At 57.7% G+C, this 17,822-nt stretch overlaps 2 protein-coding genes and 2 non-coding genes across 7 annotated transcripts; 2 read left to right on the top strand and 2 right to left on the bottom strand.

Moving 5' to 3' along the window:
* Positions 1-971: 971 nt before the first annotated feature.
* On the bottom strand, positions 972-1,044 carry TRNAF-GAA (transfer RNA phenylalanine (anticodon GAA)). Its single transcript has one exon. It is a non-coding gene; the product is annotated as a tRNA-Phe (tRNA).
* Positions 1,045-1,169: 125 nt separating this feature from the next.
* Positions 1,170-6,604, top strand: NDUFS7 (NADH:ubiquinone oxidoreductase core subunit S7). 3 transcript variants are annotated; one of them, XM_037018417.2, is made up of 8 exons: positions 1,170-1,602; positions 2,435-2,468; positions 3,241-3,309; positions 3,735-3,852; positions 5,001-5,180; positions 5,262-5,308; positions 5,984-6,072; positions 6,451-6,604. In XM_037018417.2, exons 1-8 carry the CDS (start codon positions 1,515-1,517, stop codon positions 6,546-6,548), a joined length of 723 nt encoding a protein of 240 aa, XP_036874312.2. In that variant the 5' UTR covers positions 1,170-1,514; the 3' UTR covers positions 6,549-6,604. The 3 variants fall into 3 exon arrangements, with proteins under 3 accessions (XP_036874312.2, XP_017519711.3, XP_017519710.3); XM_017664222.3 differs by having other exon boundaries at positions 1,183-1,530; XM_017664221.3 differs by lacking the exon at positions 1,170-1,602 and adding an exon at positions 1,623-1,765.
* TRNAN-GUU (transfer RNA asparagine (anticodon GUU)) lies at positions 1,174-1,247 on the top strand. The gene has a single exon. It is a non-coding gene; the product is annotated as a tRNA-Asn (tRNA).
* A 573-nt stretch (positions 6,605-7,177) lies between the features above and the next one.
* Positions 7,178-9,956, bottom strand: GAMT (guanidinoacetate N-methyltransferase). 2 transcript variants are annotated; one of them, XM_037018418.2, is made up of 6 exons: positions 9,695-9,952; positions 8,787-8,932; positions 8,520-8,583; positions 8,223-8,290; positions 8,009-8,119; positions 7,178-7,490 (listed from the first exon to the last, which is right to left on the bottom strand). In XM_037018418.2, the coding sequence occupies exons 1-6, from the start codon at positions 9,873-9,875 to the stop codon at positions 7,350-7,352; spliced, it is 711 nt and encodes a 236-aa protein (XP_036874313.2). In that variant the 5' UTR covers positions 9,876-9,952; the 3' UTR covers positions 7,178-7,349. The 2 variants fall into 2 exon arrangements, with proteins under 2 accessions (XP_036874313.2, XP_036874314.2); XM_037018419.2 differs by lacking the exons at positions 8,009-8,119; positions 8,223-8,290 and having other exon boundaries at positions 9,695-9,956.
* Between the last annotated feature and the right edge of the window lie 7,866 nt (positions 9,957-17,822).

Raw genomic sequence — 17,822 nt, 5'->3', positions numbered from 1 at the left:
CCCTGAGGCTTGTGGGTCAGAGGGCGCTTGTCTTCACACTTCATGCTCAGGCCATGCGTGAGGTGGGGATCTGCTGACTCCAGAGCGGGAGCGCAGGCTAGGGCACGACTGGCTGCCCACCCACCGGCCCGCCCCTGCTCTCCTGCACCCCGCCATTCTCTATAGCGACCGCACCCCTTGGCCCAGCTTACCCCTGGCCTCTGAGCCTGGGAGCCCTACACTGGCGTTACCCCTGCGGCAGTAACAGCCTCTCCATGGGCTCCCACCCTCCCAGCACACCATCCCATCCAGGCCCAGACCCTGACGCTCTTCCAGGGGTGCCAGGACCCTAACGGAGTAGCACATGTGGACACTCCCCAGTTCTGGGGTGGGCAGTTTGCACCCCTGCGGGGGCACCTCAAACACAAGTGAAGGGTGGCCCACACCCAGGGCAAGCGTCTCAAAAGCACAGGGGTGCAGAACCCCTCTCGCCCGATTCCCAGCCGCAATGCCTGGGGACCTGTGCCCGCACCCCTCCCCTCATCCACCCCCTGCTCTCTCACTGACGCTCGGCCCACCCAGTTCTGTCCCCTGAGGCCCCAGCTCCTGGGCCGGGCTCTTCCCTCCCTGCCCATCTCACCTCCCCTTCCTATCAGGCCCGCCCTTTCCCGCCGCCGCTCCCTCCTCCTGGGCGGCGGCACGGCCTGAGTGAACACGTCCCCAGCCCGGCCCCGGCCCTCCTTCCCCAGGGACCTCGAGCTCCCGGAGGACGGGGACCCTGGGGCAGAGCGCGAACCCCAGCGCAGAGCGGGGACTGATACGCGCCGGGAGCCAGCGCTGGCGATCACGTGCATTGGGTGACGAGGCTCAGTTTCCCCACCTGTGGAAGAGCAGAAGCGATACCCAGCTGATTGTCAAAACTGAACAAGGCGACGTGTTTAGGGAAGGAATTACTGAGAACAGTCGGAAGCTCGCCGGGGTGCCAAAACACGTGCCGAAACCCGGGATCGAACCAGGGACCTTTAGATCTTCAGTCTAACGCTCTCCCAACTGAGCTATTTCGGCCGCGCGGCAAAGGCCGCTCTCACCCCGACTCCGCCCCGCGCCGTGCCGCCCGCGCGCAGGCGCAGCTCGCCCCGCACTCACCGGCCGCGCATGCCTCGTAGGGTCATGCCCGGAACCTGCCACAGCATCGTCTCTGTGGCGCAATCGGTTAGCGCGTTCGGCTGTTAACCGAAAGGTTGGTGGTTCGAGCCCACCCAGGGACGCGCTTTAGACTTTTGCCTTCCTGGGGGGGGAGAAAGTGGACACCTGATCCCTGCTTTTGCGAGCCGGCCCCCGCGCACCCCCTTGTCCCTCTGTTCCGTGTGGGGCGTCCGGGGGCGCGCGGCGGGGACGTGGCCACGGCTGCGGAACGTCCCGAGACCGGGTTCCGGTTTCCGCGCACCAGCCGAGCCGCTTTGGTCGAAGGCCCCCGGGCACCCGGAGCGCCAAAGCGGAAGGACCCGGGAGGTTGTCTGAAGGCCGAGGGCAAGATGGCGGCGCTGGCGGGTGAGCTGCCCGGGGCGGCGGGGTCGGGGCGTTGTTGGCTACGCTCGGATTTGCAGGGAAAGCCGATCTGCAGTAAGAAAATGGTCGGTGCAGCAACGAGGCGGTTTCCTTCCCGTGCTGGGTCGCGGGGCTCTTAGCTCGTCGCCGTCCAGCGGCCTCTGGCCGAGAGCGGTGGGTGCAGAAGCGAGGGGTATGCACTGCGCTCGGAGCCGGACCCAGAGCCCCGCATTCTCAGGTGGGGGGACCGAGGCTCGGAGAGGAGCGGTTTGCACCGAAGGCGGGCCGAGCGGGCAGTCAGCCCGTCTTCCCGGCCCAGCGTCCGAAACCCCAGAGCCCCCAGGGCCTGGAGCGTCGCTGGCGCCCGTGACCCGGCGCACACCTGTCAGGCACCGCCCAGGCTGAGGACACACCCTGGGGGGGAGGCGGGCACCACACAAGTGTGGGCATGGAGGTAGGGCAGGAGACGGGGCGAGGGGGCCTGGGGCCCGCGTGTCCCGGGGCGTCCGAGCTGACACCTGCCCCGTGAGAAGGTCCTGCACAAGCGGGCAGGGGGCTCTAGTGCAAAGGCCCTGAGGCAGGAGCGGCACCGACGCGCAGGAAGAAGGGGAAGGTGCCCTGCAGGGAGTTTGGCTTTTTGTCCCTGGGCCGAGGGATTCGAGGCAGGGATCCCTCGAGGCAGGGAAGGGGCAGTTTGGTTTGTGTTCTGAAAGAGCCCTCTTTGCCAGCCTTTTATTACGTGACCTTGACAGAGACTGAGTGGGGGAGGGAAGGTGAGCCCGGTGTGGGCATGATGGGCAAACAGGTGGAGGCCGGACCCTGCGGTCGGACGCAGAGGCCCGAGTGCACGCGTGGCCTGTGAGGGTGCCCGCAACTCACTGCCCCCACCCTGCACTTCCCCCTGCAGCTCCTGGCCTGCTCCGCCCGGTCCTTGCCCTGCGGTGAGTACCTGCCTCTCTGACCCTGACCACCTGCCCTGGCTGGGGGGTTGGGGGGCTCAGACGGGAGGTTTCAGAGTGCCTTTGTGCGGGGAGGGGCCCTCAGCAGCATCAGACGGGGCGGCCTGCTCAGGGTCCCAGCGCAAGTCAGAGGCCACACCGGGGACAGCAGTGTACACTCCAGCCGGTGACGCTGGGGCCCTCGGTGGGGACAGTCCGTGGTGGCGGCGCCTACATGCACCTGCCCTCGTGTCCTCAGAGCTCCCGCGTTACCTGCCGCAGGAAGGCACTTGGTGCCCTGGCTCAGAGGGCAGCCCCGCACAGGGACAGGAAGGCAGGTGGCCGCCAGACCCTCTGCGAGGACAGAGCGGGAACCAAGCCCCCAGCACGCTGGGACCAGGGACATGGCAGATCTAAGGGGAGAGTCTTCCGGATGGAGGGGAGTTGGGGGGCTTCGAGGACGCCACAGGCCGGGGCTGACTTTGCCTGGGGTTGATGAGGGCTTCTTCCTAGAAATGAACTACACATTCACTGCGGATCAAAGGGAATACGGGACGGGGGTCACAGACCCTGTGGAGGGGCGGGAAGCACGTCTTCAGTGTGTCCAGACCCCGCACCTCTGCCTTTGGAGGCCAGCAGCAGGCAGCACAGAGGTGGATGATGTGTCAGACCAGGCAGAGGGCCGCGTTCGGCTGTAGTCCCACCCTCCCTGCCCCCAGGGCAGCCCCATCACGGCCCCTTGGGGCTCCTCTTCACATGCACTCTGTGCCCACAGCTCTGGCGTGGTTGCGGCTCTGCAGGTCAGAGATGTCCATCTGAGCGTGGCCACTGATGGTCCTAGCAGGTGAGGCCGCCCTCCTGGGAGCCAGCACACCCCAGAGCCCCCTTGTCCCCGCAGAGGCCTGGGGTGACTCCAGGCCCTCCCGGCACCTGGCAGGATGGAGTGGCTCTCAGAGGTCTGCCCAGTACCCCCCTGGTGTCCGGCCAATGGCTGCACGTCCCCAAGCGAGAGGGGTTCCCGCCATAGCGTGAGTCAGCCTGCCATGCTCCAGAGAGGGAACCGAGTCCCCGAGAGGACGGGCCTGGTGGGGCCACTGCCAGGCAGGCCACCTTCCGTTCCTTCGTGCAGCAGGCAGGTCCCGCCCAGGCCCAGGCTGTGACTGCAGCTTTGTCCTGTCCTCTGAGAGGCCACTGTGGCCGGACCCAGGGGTGGGCTTGGGGAGAGCCACACCCGGCTAACGCCTCCCCTGCCCCATGTCCTGTGCCCAGCACCAAACCTGCTGTGTCCACGGCCGGAGCTGTGGTCCCCAAACCCAGCGCACTTCCCAGCAGTCGGGGCGAGTATGTGGTGGCCAAGCTGGACGACCTCATCAACTGGGCCCGCCGGGTGAGCCCCCCACCCCTCCCGTCCCTGGGGCCTCCCCCTGCGTGCCCACATGGGTGATGTGCACACACACACATGCACGCCGGCCCGGGGCTTGAGACTGTCTCAGGGTGCACGTCCCACCCTGTCTGCTCCTGGCCCTGATGTCCCCTCAGCTTTTCCCGTTCTCTTTTTCGTCTTTTAACATAATTTTTCTTAACTTGAAAAGCAATGTACTGGTAACAGCCCCTTTCTAGCAAAAATCCAAAACCATCCCCGTCCCCAGCGTCACCCAGTGACAGTTGGTGCGTTGTGTCATCTCTGACCATGCGCGTGTCCGTGTAGCCCACTGGATATGTGTCCTTTGTCGTGGCACAGTGGCTTCTTTCAGTGCCCGCGGGGTGCTGGGCCAGGCCCGGCTGCAGTCCGCGGTCTCCCACGGACGTGTGCTGCTGTGTCTGCCTTCTGCCAAACACACTGCAGTGAAGGCCAGCCAGGGCTGGCAGCTCCAGATGGGGGTGTCTGACATGCATACACAACCCAGAGACGCTGGCAGGGTCGGCCAACATGGCAGCGGTCAGGTGGCCCTGTGTGCTGAGCAGCCCTTACCCACTGTACCCGCATCGGCACCGCAGTGGGATGCTGGGGGCCACTTCTGGGTCCCAGACTAGACATGGCAGAGAAAGCTCTGGAAGAGGAGCTCAGCTGTGGGGAAATCAGGCACCAGACAGAGGGTGGCTGTGGGCATCTAGGAGGGCTTCCTGGGGGAATTGGCACTTGAAGTCCTTGGACACAAGGAAGCACTGGGGACAGGACCCTAGTGAGGGCTGAGTGTGCCACATGTGGCTGCCAGTGGGACGTGCGCAGGAGGATGGGGCTTAAAATTTACCAGGTCACGTGAACTATTGTTACAACTAATTTCACCTAGTATTTTAGCTTTTCTTCCTTTTTTGGTAGCCTGGCTGCAGGCAAGTGTTGACCTGTAGGCCTCACACACTTCACCTTCCTTTCTGGTAGCCTTTTGGGGCCTGGGGGCCACATGATTGCTCTGGGGGACGTGGCTGATGTATTGTTAAGAAAGGCTAGAAATCAGGTTTTTCTATGTGAATCACCCCGTTTCCTTAAGCGTGGCGGGCCAGTCACCCACGGGCTGACCACCTTGGCCCCCGCAGAGCTCCCTGTGGCCCATGACTTTTGGCCTGGCCTGCTGCGCCGTGGAGATGATGCACATGGCGGCACCCCGCTACGACATGGACCGCTTCGGTGTGGTCTTCCGGGCCAGCCCGCGCCAGGCGGACGTGATGATCGTGGCTGGGACGCTGACGAACAAGATGGCCCCCGCACTCCGCAAGGTAGGCCCGGCCCTGGCCCTGCCACACGCCTCCCTGCGCTGGCTTGAGCCACACACAGACCCACCCTGCTGTCTCTTCCAGGTCTATGACCAGATGCCAGAGCCTCGCTATGTTGTGTCCATGGGGAGGTGAGTACCAGGCGGCTGGTGCTGTGACAGACACACCTGCGACACGCTGGCCCACTTCTTCCTAATCTGTGCCTCTCTGCATGTTCAGTGAGGTCGCCCTGTGCGCAGAGGACAGTGAGACACATCTGCCCCATTCCCGCTGCCCGCCCCCGCCCCCAGCAGCCCATCTGATTTCCGTGTCCCTGCTCTGGGAACATATGTGCCGCCTCCTTTCTCACTGCCACTGTCACACAGGCCTTTCCCCGCAGCGTTCTAAGCTGTCCAGCCACTTAACGTTTTTGTTAAGGTAGAATTCAGGTGCCGTGAGGTCCACCCTCCTGAGGTGTATGGTTCCTGGTTTCATGGTGTTCAGTGCTGGGAAACCAGCACCGCTAATTCCCAAACATCCCATTGTCCCGGAGAGCAGCCCTGCCCCTGGGGGGCAGCCCCTCCCCAGCACCCGCAAGCCCACGTTCTGTCTGGGTTTGCCTGCTGTGGACGTTCCACAGAAGAGGGTTCACGCTTTGTGGGGCCTTCGGTGTCTGGTGTCCACCTGGGCACCATGTTCAGGGCCCATCTGTCCACTTCTGCCCCACCTGCACCCACATAGGCCTTGGGCCCCATCTTTTCCTGTGTCTGGAAGGTGGGAGAGGGCGGTGCAGGCAGCGCGGCCCTGACAGCACCCCTCCCCGCCAGCTGTGCCAACGGAGGGGGCTACTACCACTACTCCTACTCGGTCGTGCGGGGCTGTGACCGCATCGTGCCCGTGGACATCTACGTGCCAGGTGAGCCCCCGTGAGGAGCCTGTGCCCACCCCGCCCCTGAGGTGGCTCCCTCCCCTGAGGACGAGCCGGTGGGGTCCACAGGGGCACCAACACCCAGACGGTCCCTCCACCGCCCCTCGAGCATCTCCTGGACCGAAGGGCCTTGGATTCAACCAGACGTTGGACCAGGCCTGTGTCGGGGTTACACTGAGCTGTGGGGGGGCTGTCACCTCTAAACTAGTTTCATGGGGCTCCACCTGCTAGGGACAAAACCAAAGCAGAAGTGTGGTTAAAACAGAAGAGCCAGAGACAGAGTCCAGCGCCCGAGGGGGAGGCCCGGACCACCATCCCTGTGGACAGGGAGACCGAGGCACACAACCCCCACCCCCTGCCCCGCAGGCTGCCCGCCCACGGCCGAGGCCCTGCTCTTCGGCATCCTGCAGCTGCAGAGGAAGATCAAGCGCGAGAAGAGGCTCCAGGTCTGGTACCGCAGGTAGTGCGGGCTGCCTGGCCTCCGGGAGCCGGTCAATAAACCTTCATACCCGCCCCCCCACCACCCGCCCCGTGTTGCGCGCAGAGGGTCTGGGGAGGTGGGAGGGCGCGGTCCCAGCAGGTCCGGCCTCTCTGTCCTGCACCTGCGCATGGACGTGCTGGCTGCAGAGGTAGCTGGCCAGCCCTGACAACCCGGTGGGTGGCGCTGGGGCGGGCAGTTCGCTGGGCTCAGGACAAGGCACTGGATGAGTGAAGAGCCGCAGGCCTCATGCACAGCGCCTGGCCACGTGACCTGCACTCCCCCAGTGGCCCCGGGGGCCTGACCCGCCAGGTTAAAGGGGTTACTGCTTCATAGTTCACTCTGACCGGGTGGGACCAGAGGTCCTCCCTGGTGGCCGGAGGATCTGGGCCTTGGGGCAGCCACAGTCTGCAGCCCTGACCTGGTGTGGCCTCTGCATCGCCAGTGCCAGAGAGGAGAGGGACTTTGACAGCCCTGTCAGCCTTTGCGGAAGGACCGTGGGGGTGGGGGGCGTGGCCGTGGGCAGGCTCAGAAACCAGCACCTGCCATTTTCCTGAGAACATCTGATAGATTATTTTTCTTTCTTGGGGATGGGGAAGCGGCTGAACAAACAAAGTTGGATGGCACTACTGGCCGGCCCTGCGGCAGCTTTATTTCATCCCCAGGGCCCCGGGGTCAGGTAGCTGTGTCCACCGGGGCTCGGGAAAGCCTGCTCCTACCCATGTCGCTGTGGTGGGGCCTGAGCGCACAGCTGGTTGCAGAGGTGCCGAGTGGCAGTGGGGAGGGCTCAGTGCTTGGTGACCAGCGGTGCGATCACGCGAGGGAAGGCATAATAGCGGCAGTCGGCCGGGGGGACCAGCTCCATCTCCTGCGTGTGGATGTTCTCTCGCCTGAAGCCCGCCTCCAGCAGGGCCGGCACCTGCGTCTCCTGGCGGGAAGGAGGTGCCAGGTCACCTGCAGGGCCCTGGTGCCCCCGCTTCCTGGGACAGTGTCTAGAAACGCCCAGAACCCTGGGGCCAGCCAGGGGCCGAGCAGTCCCCTCCAGAGGCCCGTTGGCCGCAGAACGAGGAAGCCTGAGTTTCACGGGACTCCGGGTGTGTAAACACGGCCACAGCTCCCTGGCTGTCACATCACCAGGCTGCCCACTACACGTCCCATAGGGGCCAAGACTGGCATGGCTAAGCTAATAAAGATGTACTGGGTAGAGGTGGGCCTGTCAGCCGGGGTGGGAGCTTGGGCTGCACCCCCATATCCCAAGGGCACTTAGGAGCCATGGAAGGTCCAGGAGCTGGGGAGGCACCTTGTTCAGTATTTTAAGTAGAGGCTCGTAATCCACCCAGATGACCCCGAGGTCGGGGGAGGCCATGCCAGCTGCCTCCAGGCCCAAGGATGCCCCCAGGCTGGGTGGGGAGGGGAACCCCAGGGTGCCCCCTGCAGCTGCCACACCTCGAACATGGTGGTGAGGTCAGAGTACTTGGACTTCATCAGTTCCCCCCAGGAGGTGAGGTTGCAGTAGGTGAGAACGCCCCCTGGCTTCAACAGGCGGAAGGCATGGCCCTGGGAGGGGGACAGCAGTCAGGAGGGAGGGGCTGGGCTGGGCTGAGGCAGTCACCAGCAGACCTCCCGTGTCCCGGCAAGTCAGCATGGCACCCGGCCCTACCCTGATGAAGTTGAACTGGTGTGTGTGCCAGGTCTCCTCGGACAGTGGGTATGTGTCGTACAGGATCCCTGCGTGGGAAGGTGGGAGCCACATGCAGCCAGGAACCCCAAGGGCTGTGCCCAGAGGCTGCCATGCTGCCTCCACCTCTGCACACCTCCCGTTTGGCTGCCCCTTTAGGCACCCACCCAGACTCCCCGAGTGCCAGGCCCTGTCCATGTGCTGGTATCCCCCCAGGCTCTGTCACCCCAGATGACAGAGTATGCCCTTCAGAAGGTCCTTCGGGCAGAGCCTCCTCACCATCAAAGTGACCGTCCGGCAGGGCAGGTGCCACCTCTTCCCACAGGCCTTTCAAGGGAACCACCTGGGGGCAGGGAAGAAAAAAAAGAAGGCTGAGGATCAGAGGGGTCCCAGGACTTCCCACCTGCTCGGGAGAGGCCAGGGGCTCCCCAGGGAGAAGGCCGCCTCTCCCATCTCTGCAGACACCTCGGTGCTCAGTACTGTCTGGGGGCAGGGCCTTCACCCTAAGCAGTGGGCTGATGGAGACCCACAGGCAGAGGTGGGCACCTTGTGCGGCTGCCGCTGGGCCCAGTCCTGGAGCCGCTGGAAGACGCCGTCATTGCACTCGATGATCCAGTGTTCATCGATGGGGGCCTCCTGCAGCTTGGAGGCTGCGATGGCCATGCCAAAGCCCACCTCCAGGACCCGGCCCCCTGAGCAGACAGAGCGCCTGGGCAGCATTCACCAGGCCCAGACTGGGGAGGCTGCCCAGAGGGAGGGCAGGGGCGGCCCTTGGCACACACAAACTTTGCCACAAGGAGGCGAGGGCAAGTGGGGCAGAGCTGAGGGGGGGCACAACACAGCAGCCCTGGTGGGGAAGAGCGCGGGCCCTGGCCAGTGGCAGGGAGGCAGCGGACGGCAGACCCTGGACTTTGAGCCCCGGCCCACGCTGCTGGCGCGGCGGCGTATCTGTCCCCTCCCCTGCCGCCCTCCCACCCTGGAGTTCACAGAGAGGGGTCAGGGAGGACCGGGCCAGGAACCACTGGGAGGCCCGAGTGTACCTCAGGCGGAGAGACGCCCTATGCACGAAGGAACACTGGGTGTCCTGCCCTTACACGGGGAGCCTGGGGCCTGAGCACCCCTCGGGCTCGGCTCGGACACCCGCGGTGCGAGCCCGTCCCGCCCCCGCCCCCGCCCCAGCTGTCTCCGGCCTCCCGCGATCCCCGGCTATTCTTATCCAGGGGGCGGGGACAGCCCTCCCTGGCGTCCAGTAAGCTACCCTCGGGCAGGGGCGGCGGGGGCCTCATCACCGCTGGAGAGGAGGTCCCGGTACCGGCGGGCTCCTGCGGTGCACAAGCCCCGTGCCTGCAGCACCCCCGTGGGCTCCCCGTTGCTCCCCACACAGGCAGCCCCCTTTTCCAGGCGGGGAAACGGGGGCACAGAGCGGCGCCGGCGCGCACCGGCCGGGGGGCTACCTCTGGAGGCGGCGGCGGCTGCGAGCGCGTGCATGTAGGGGGTCTCCCAGCGCTCCATGACCGGCTTGCCCAGGATCTGCAGGTGCGTGTCCGCTGCGTCGTAGGCCGCGGGCGCCGCACGCCACCCGGGGCTACAGTTCTCGCCTGGCGCAAAGATAGGGGTCGGGGCGGGAGCGTTCATGCTGCTGGTGGACGGCGCGTGGGTCCTCGGGCGGCGCGGCCTGCAGAGCCTGCGGGGCCTTGTGGGCCGGGGGCGGGGCCGTGCGGGGGTGGGGGCGGAGGGGCGTGGTCGCGCCGACCGCGGGGCGGGGCGTGGTCGCTCCGGGGCGGGGCCTGGACGGGGGAAGGCGCGGCGGACCCGCCTGCGGACTGCGCGGCGTTCCGAGCGGCCTCTAGCGGCCGCTGCGCGAAAGGCGGCCCGAACGGTGTCCCGGAACCCGGCCGCCGCCCCCTCCTCACGGAGTCCAGCGCCTGGTCTGCGCAGCGGGCAGTGGGCACGGGCGGCAGCAGCGAGCCCGCAGGGGTTTCCCCGGGGAGCCCCCAGGTTCCCCGTCTGCCCATACCGCATGAGGCCCTCGCTGCAGGCAGGGTAGCCCCTCAAGGTCGGCTGCATCTTCGCCCGCCCTCCTGGGACCGAGTGACCCGAGGCAAGCCGGGTCTCGGTTCCCAGGCTCTGAAACGGGATTCCCCTTTCCCCTAATCACATGGAGGGACACCCGTCGTGAGTCCTGAACTCTCTGACGTGCTTGCACATCCCGTGGAACTCAGGGGACACTGAGGCCCAAACAGGCTGAAGGCACTGGATTTGAACCCAGCAGCCTTCTGGCAGCTCTTGAGTGTGTTTCCTGCCCTGCACCTCTTATGTCCATCTCTGGACATCCGCTCACACCCCTGACCAGGCTCCAGCCTCTTCCCCGCAGCCCCCACCCCACTCCTGCAGAGCTCCCGCGTACCCACGCGCCCCCTGTGCCTGGACACCCCCTCCTCTCTCCCGGCCCGGTTGCCTTCTGTTTCCGCTTCATGTTTGAGCCCACGCCTTCTCTGGGAGGACCCCAGAATTCCCCCAGGCTCGGTGTGGCCCGGTTAGAAGCTGTTCTATCTCTAAGCACCTCTCTTTGGTAGTTCACTAACCAAATGTATTTCTTCGAGGCTCTCGGGTCCATCTGACAGGACTGGCCCATAGAAAATGCTTGATAAATTCGGAGTGCACCCTGGGGCCTAATGAGGCCTGGGTGTGACAGCACCGATTTCATAAGACCTTCCAGGAAGGTCTCATGTCATCAATTCATGCTGCCTGACGACCTTGAGGGGCTACCCTGGCTGCAGTGAGGCCTGTTTCCCCCCAGGGCAGCAGAGGTGAACCATGCCTGACTTTCTGAGCATGAGAAATAGGAAACTGCTGGGACTGGGTACCACTGACGTGTCGACATCAGGACAAGCAGATGTCTGATCAGACACCTGGGCTGGGTTAACACTGCTTTTCCCCTCATCTGAATCCGTCGTGTCTGGTTTCCCCACCACCAACGGCCATCCTGGGCACTGTGGTGGGTATTTTGCAGGCCTGGATCCAAGCACCGTTGGGCTGCCCATTTAAACAGCTGGCACCTATTCAATGTCATCCAACTGAGGTGATGCCCTGGAATGCCCTGCCTGAGGCAGGAGAAGGCAGGCTGTACTTACCACAAATGTGGCCACTGGAAACCGTAAACCGCACATTTGTTATGTGTTAAGTATCTCCATTTCTGTGGGTCAGGAATCCAACTTAGCTGGGTCCTCGGCTTCACAGCGTCTCACAATGTTGCAGTCAAGGTGCCAGCCAGTGCTGGGGTCTCATCTGAAGGCTCAGCTGGGGAAGGGTCTGATTCAATGCTCACTCGCTGGTTGTTGGCAGCACCCAGTTCCTTTGGGCTGTTGGTTGGAAGGTCTCAGCTCCTGGCCACGTGGGCCCCCCCAACATGACAGCTTGCTAGACAGAACCAGCAAGATATGAGTCTGTTAGCAGACAGATGTCAAGAGTCGCTTGCAGTCTGATCATGGAAGGGGCGTTCCTTACCCTAGCCATATTCTATCCGTTAGGAGCCACATACACATGGGGAGGGAGCCCACAAAACTGTGAGCACCAAAAAGTAGGGGTGACTGGGGCTTGTTAGAAGCTGCTGCCTACACAGCCCCTAAGAGAAATCCAGGAGGGGAGCGGTCAGCTGGGAGCGGCGGACAGGGGTGTGCCTGACTCCAGGCTACCGTCTTAAAAGACATTTGTATATATGTTTACATATTTCTGACATATATATTTACTGTATATACATGTCTATAAATATTATTTTATGATCAGAAAGGTGACACATTTGATCAAAATTTGAAATTTATAGAGTCAGCAAACATCAGCCTGCACAGCCCCTTCTGCTGCCGTTTTGGTGCAACTTGTGACCTAGAATGGTTTTTAAATTTTTAAGTGGTTGGAAAAAAAATCAAAGTAAGATTATTTCAAAACACCTGAAACTATACGATACTCATGTCTGCATGTGGGTAAAGTTTAATTGGTATTTGGTTACAACCACTTGTTAACATATGGACTCTGATGCTTTCTGGCTCAAACAGCACAGGTGAGTTGTTGCCGGGAAAACCAAAAATATTTACTTTCTGGCCCTTTATGGAAAAACTTTGCCAGCTCCATTATAGAGCAGTGGGTCACAGGGAGTGAAATTCATTAATCAAACATACACGGAGTACCTTACATTGGTGATCCCAGCCCCAACCTCCCCGAGAGCTCACAGTCTACTGGGGGGATAGAGAAGTAAATGACACTTTCTGACATGGCACCAATGACAGAATAAAGTCCCTGTGACTCCTGCCCCATGTCCAGGTATCCGCTTTACCAGGCAATGTCCATGTTGCCATATTTTTTTCTGTGTATATAATTTATATATAATTTTTAAGTTAAAAGGGAAAGAACGGATATTTGCACACCCATGTTCACAACAGGCAAAAGATTGCAAAAACTCAAGTGCCCACCATGGATAAACAGGTGCTCAAACGTGGTCTGTCCACATGTGGAATACTACTCAGCCTTTAAAAGGAAGGACATCATACGTATCAAGTGTAGGATCTCAAGAAATGCTTTTTCTTTCTCCCAATACCCTAGATCATCAGCATCAACAACAGAAGATGCAAAGTGAATTTTATAACTATTAAATTATAAAACATAGAAAAAAATTAAAATGCCCAGTTCTGGAAAAGGATGTAATTTAACTGATGCAAGTATGTATTTCTGCTGGCAGTGTGAATCCTTTGGAAAGCAGTTTGGCAATACATCTGATCATTTACTAAAATGCTTATAGACCTGACTCAGTAATTTCATTCCTATGAATCTGTCTCCAAAAGTAATGTGATTTAATAATCAGAGAGATGACTGTTGCAGTGTTATTTGTGTCAGAAACAACCTGAATATACAGCAATAGAGGCATGTTTAAATGGATTATGGCTCACCAACTGCATAGAATATTATGCAGTCATTAACATGATAATCATGCACATTATGTAGCAACAGGAAAAATGTTTATAATTTTTTTTTGACTTTTTAAAAAATTTTGTTATCATTAATCTACAATTACATGAAGAACATAATGTTTACTAGGCTCTCCCCTACCCCAAGTCCCCCCCCACAAACCCCATTACAGTCACTGTCCATCAGCGTAGTAAGATGCTGTAGAATCACTACTTGTCTCCTCTGTGTTGCACAGCCCGCCCCGTGCCCCCGCCCCCCACATTATGCATGCTGATCATAATACGCCCTTTCTTCTTCCCCGCCCTTATCCCTCCCTACCCTCCCATTCTCCCCAGTCTCTTTCCCTTTGGTAACTGTCAGTCCACTTTTGGGTCCTGTATTTCTGCTGCTGTTTTGTTCCTTCAGTTTTTCCTTTGTTCTTATGCTCCACAGATGAGTGAAATCATTTTATACTTGTCTTTCTCCGCCTGGCTTATTTCACTGAGCATAACACCCTCTAGCTCCATCCATGTTGTTGCAAATGGTAGGATTTGTTTTCTTCTTATGGCTGAGTAATATTCCATTGTGTATATGCACCACATCTTTATCCATTCATCTACTGGTGGACACTTAGGTTGCTTCCATTTCTTGGCTATTGTAAATAGTGCTGCGATAAACATAGGGGTGCATCTGTCTTTTTCAAACTGGAGTGCTGCATCCTTAGGGTAAATTCCTAGAAGTGGAATTCCTGGGTCAAATGTTAAGTCTATTTTGAGCATTTTGAGGAACCTCCATACGGCTTTCCACAATGGCTGAACTAATTTACATTCCCACCACCAGCGTAGGAGGGTTCCCCTTTCTCCACAGCCTCGCCAACATTTGTTGTTGTTTGTCTTTTGGATGGTGGGGATCCTTACTGGTGTGAGGTGATATCTCATTGTGGTTTTAATTTGCATTTCTCTGATGATTAGCGATGTGGAGCATCTTCTCATGTGTCTGTTGGCCATCTGAATTTATTCTTTGGAGAATTCAGCTCCTCTGCCCATTTTTTAATTGGATTATTTGCTTTTTGTTTGTTGAGGTGCGTGAGGTCTTTATATATTTTGGATGTCAACCCCTTATCGGATCTGTCATTTATGAACATATTCTCCCATACTGTAGGATGTCTTTTTGTTCTGTTGACGATGTCCTTTGCTGTACAGAAGCTTTTCAGCTTGATATAGTCCCACTTGTTCATTTTTGCTTTTGTTTCCCTTGCCTGGGGAGAGATGTTCATGAAGAAGTCAATCATGTTTATGTCCAAGAGATTTTTGTCTAGGAGTTCTATGGTTTCATGACTTACATTCAGGTCTTTGACCCATTTTGACTTTCCTTTTGTGTGTGGGGTTAGACAGTGATCCAGTCTCATTCTCCTACATGTAGCGTCCGGTTTTGCCAACACCATTTGTTGAAGAGACTGTCATTTCCCCACTGTATGTCCATGGCCCCTTTATCGAATATTAATTGACCATATATGTTTGGGTTAATTATGATATAATTTTAAATTAAAAAAAGGATGCCAATTATACCCATAATGACTATGCTGTAAAAATCATATGTGTAAATGCATAAGATTTAAAAGAAAACATGGATAATGGGGTATGTGGGGGGTCTTGATAACAGGGGGAGTCTAGTAACCATAATGTTGTTCAAGTAATTGCACACCATACCAAAACAAACAAACAAATAAATAAATAAGAAAACATGGAAAAGCGGACTCTAGGATGTGTAAATTTATAGTAATTAAAAAATACACTTCTCAAAAAAAAAGGGGGGGAACGACATCCTGACACCAGCTACAGCGTGGATGGACCTCGAGGACAAGGTGCTCAGTGACATAAGCCAGACACAGGACAGACCCTGTCTGACCCACTCCCAGGAGGTCCCCAGAGGAGCCCCATCCACAGAGACAGAAAGTGGACGGTGGGCCCGGGGGCTGGGGGAGGGGATGGAGAGTGTTTCATGGGGACAGAGCTTCCGCTTGGGAAGATGGAAAGTTCTGGAGATGGGGGGGGTGGGGGATGGGGACGGCTGCGTGACATGCAAATGAGCTTCATGCCGCTGAGCTGTGCTCTGAGAAATGGTGAAGATGGTATATTTTGTTGTTTATTGTACCACAGTAAAAGAAAGGAACCAAAACTGTATTTTGTGTACTGGGTGTGCATATATTTACGTTAGGAATAAATTCAGAAAAGTGTCCACATTTTTGACACAGCGTTTGCCATAAGGCGGGAGGGGGAGGAAATGGATGTGGGGGGGGAAATCCAGCTATTAATCTTTTTAAAAAGATCTGTAGTAAGTGTAACAAAATCCTAACAGGTGTTCATTTCTGGGGCAGGTATGTGGCTGTTTGTTCCTTTACCCCGGCAGATGTCTGTACTTTAAAAAATTATATTATTTTAAACAATTTATGTCTGGCTCTCTTCACTGGACCATATCCTGTGCATTTATTCACACCATTCCTGGCTTGTTTATCCAGTCACCAGGGGATGGACATGCGTGTTGTTTCAAATTGTCTGCTTTTCTGATGGTGGGCTGTGAGTATCCTGGGGCACGTGTGCACAACTCAGCCGCTGTGTTGGGGGTAAACACCTCAAGGTAGTGTCCTTACACTTCCACCACTGGAAGGGCAATGCTGCCTCCCTTTGATATTTGCTCAGACTGTCACCGACAGCCAACTCACCCTGTTCCCAACGCTCAAAGTCCAAGTGCCTCAGACAGGTCCTTCCAGCTCCCTGCGTCCCCACAGCGGGGAGCCAGCCACCCCAAGTGTTACAGATTTATTTTGACCTGCAAAACTTTATAGACAGGTGTGTGAGGACAGTCCCCGGGCGGGGGTGGGGGGACAGAACACCTGCCTGGGGCCTCCTGGGGCCCCTCCTCCACTGAGCCTCCCCTTCCTACCTGCAGATGGGGACTGATGGGGTACTCCCATCTGGTGGCTACTCTGTCGGGTGAGCCGGAGGCCAGCCTGCTTCACAAACTGTAAAGTGGGCAAGGCGGAGTGTATTTTAAATGTTTTGTACTGTTTGCCTGCAAGCTAGGCCCTTCAGTCCGTACATTCATTTAACTTTATGATGATGACGACTAAACTGAATGATCAGGCTCTCTGGCCCTTTACAGAAAAACTTTGCCAGCCCTATTATAGAGCAGTGGGTCGTAGGGAGTGAAATTCATTCATTCATCAAACGTATATGGAGTACCTTGCATTGGCGAATCCAAGCCCCTACCTCCCCTAGAGCTCACAGACTACCAGAGGGATAGAGAAGTAAATGGCACTTTCTACATGGCACTGAGGACAGAATAAAGTCCCTGAGAGAGTGGAAAGTCACCAGGCAGCAAGCACTGCCCTCTGACAACGGCACACAGCTCAGCTCCTCACCACGGCCGGTGCAGACCCGATGCACTGACATGTTGGGTGGGTTCTTCTGCTGTGGGGACCATCCTGGGCACTGCAGGACCCTCAGCAGCGGCCCTGGCCTCCACCCAGTAGATGTCAGGACCACCTCCAGTGGTGACACCCCCACTACATCTCCGGACAGGGCCATGTCCCCTGGGGGTTGGGACAAGCATGGGCGAGAAACACCGGTGTGAACACCCAAGGGCAGGCACAATCCTTGGCATACAGTAGGGACTCTGTTTCCATAACCACTTAATTTTTTTTTAATTAAGGTATCACTGATATACAGTTTTATGAAGGTTTCACATGAGCAACATTGCGGCTCCAACATTCGCGCATATTATTAAGTCCCCCCACCCGCCCCACTGCAGTCACTGTCCATCGGTGCAGTGAGATGCTACAGTCACCGCTTGTCTCCATGCTGTGCTGCCTTCCCCGTGCCCTACCTGTGAGTGCTGATTATGATGGCCCTTCATCCCCTTCTGCCTTCCTCCCCACTCGCCCTCCCCAACCCCTTCTCTTTGGTAACCTCTAATCAACACTTAGGTTGCTTCCATATCTTGGCTATTGTAAAGAATGCTGCGATAAACATAGGGGTGCATATGTCTTTCTGAATCAGGCATCTTGTTTTCTTTGGGTAAATTCCTAGGAGTGGAATTCCCAGGTCAAATGGTGTTTCTATTTTTAGTTTTTTGAGGAACCTCCGTACTGCTTTCCACAATGGTTGAACTAGTTTACATTCCCACCAGCAGTGTAGGAGGGTCCCCCTTTCTCCGCATCCTCGCCGACATCTGTTGTTGTCTGTCTTTTGGATGCTGGCCATCCTAGCTGGTGTGAGGTGATAGCTCACTGTGGTTTTAACTTGCATTTCCCTGATAATTAGCGATGTGGAGCATCTTTTCATGTGCCTGTTGGCCACCTGAATTTCTTCTTTGGAGAAGTGTCTGTTCACATCCTCCGCCCATTTTTTTTTAATAGGGTTATTTGTATTTTGGGTGTCGAGGCGTGTGAGCTGTTCATCTATTTTGGGTGTTAACCTTACTTGATAAGCTGTTTACAAATATACTCTCCCGTACTGTAGGACGCCTTTCTGTTCTGCTGATGGTGTCCTTTGCTGTACAGAAGCTTTTTAGTTTGATATAGTCCCGTCTATTCATTTGTGTTTTTGTTTCGCTTGCGCCCACGGAGATGTGTTCAGGGAAGAG

Source organism: Manis javanica, chromosome 13 (assembly GCF_040802235.1).
Source record: "Manis javanica isolate MJ-LG chromosome 13, MJ_LKY, whole genome shotgun sequence".
Lineage (NCBI taxonomy): Eukaryota > Metazoa > Chordata > Mammalia > Pholidota > Manidae > Manis > Manis javanica.
This window is presented reverse-complemented; position numbering and strand designations above follow the sequence as displayed.

Bases quoted from the DNA above. Each gene is read 5' to 3' on its own strand.
- GAMT (XM_037018418.2), bottom strand. From the start codon at position 9,875: ATGAACGCTCCCGCCCCGACCCCTATCTTTGCGCCAGGCGAGAACTGT. The intron at 8,933-9,694 runs GTAGCCCCCCGG...CTGTCTGCTCAG, and splicing joins AGCCGCCGCCGCCTCCAGAG to GGGGCCGGGTCCTGGAGGTG. The intron at 8,291-8,519 runs GTGAGGAGGCTC...CTTCCCACGCAG, and splicing joins GCCGGACGGTCACTTTGATG to GGATCCTGTACGACACATAC.
- NDUFS7 (XM_037018417.2), top strand. From the start codon at position 1,515: ATGGCGGCGCTGGCGGGTGAGCTGCCCGGGGCGGCGGGGTCGGGGCGT. The intron at 2,469-3,240 runs GTGAGTACCTGC...CTGTGCCCACAG, and splicing joins CGCCCGGTCCTTGCCCTGCG to CTCTGGCGTGGTTGCGGCTC. The intron at 3,853-5,000 runs GTGAGCCCCCCA...TGGCCCCCGCAG, and splicing joins TCATCAACTGGGCCCGCCGG to AGCTCCCTGTGGCCCATGAC.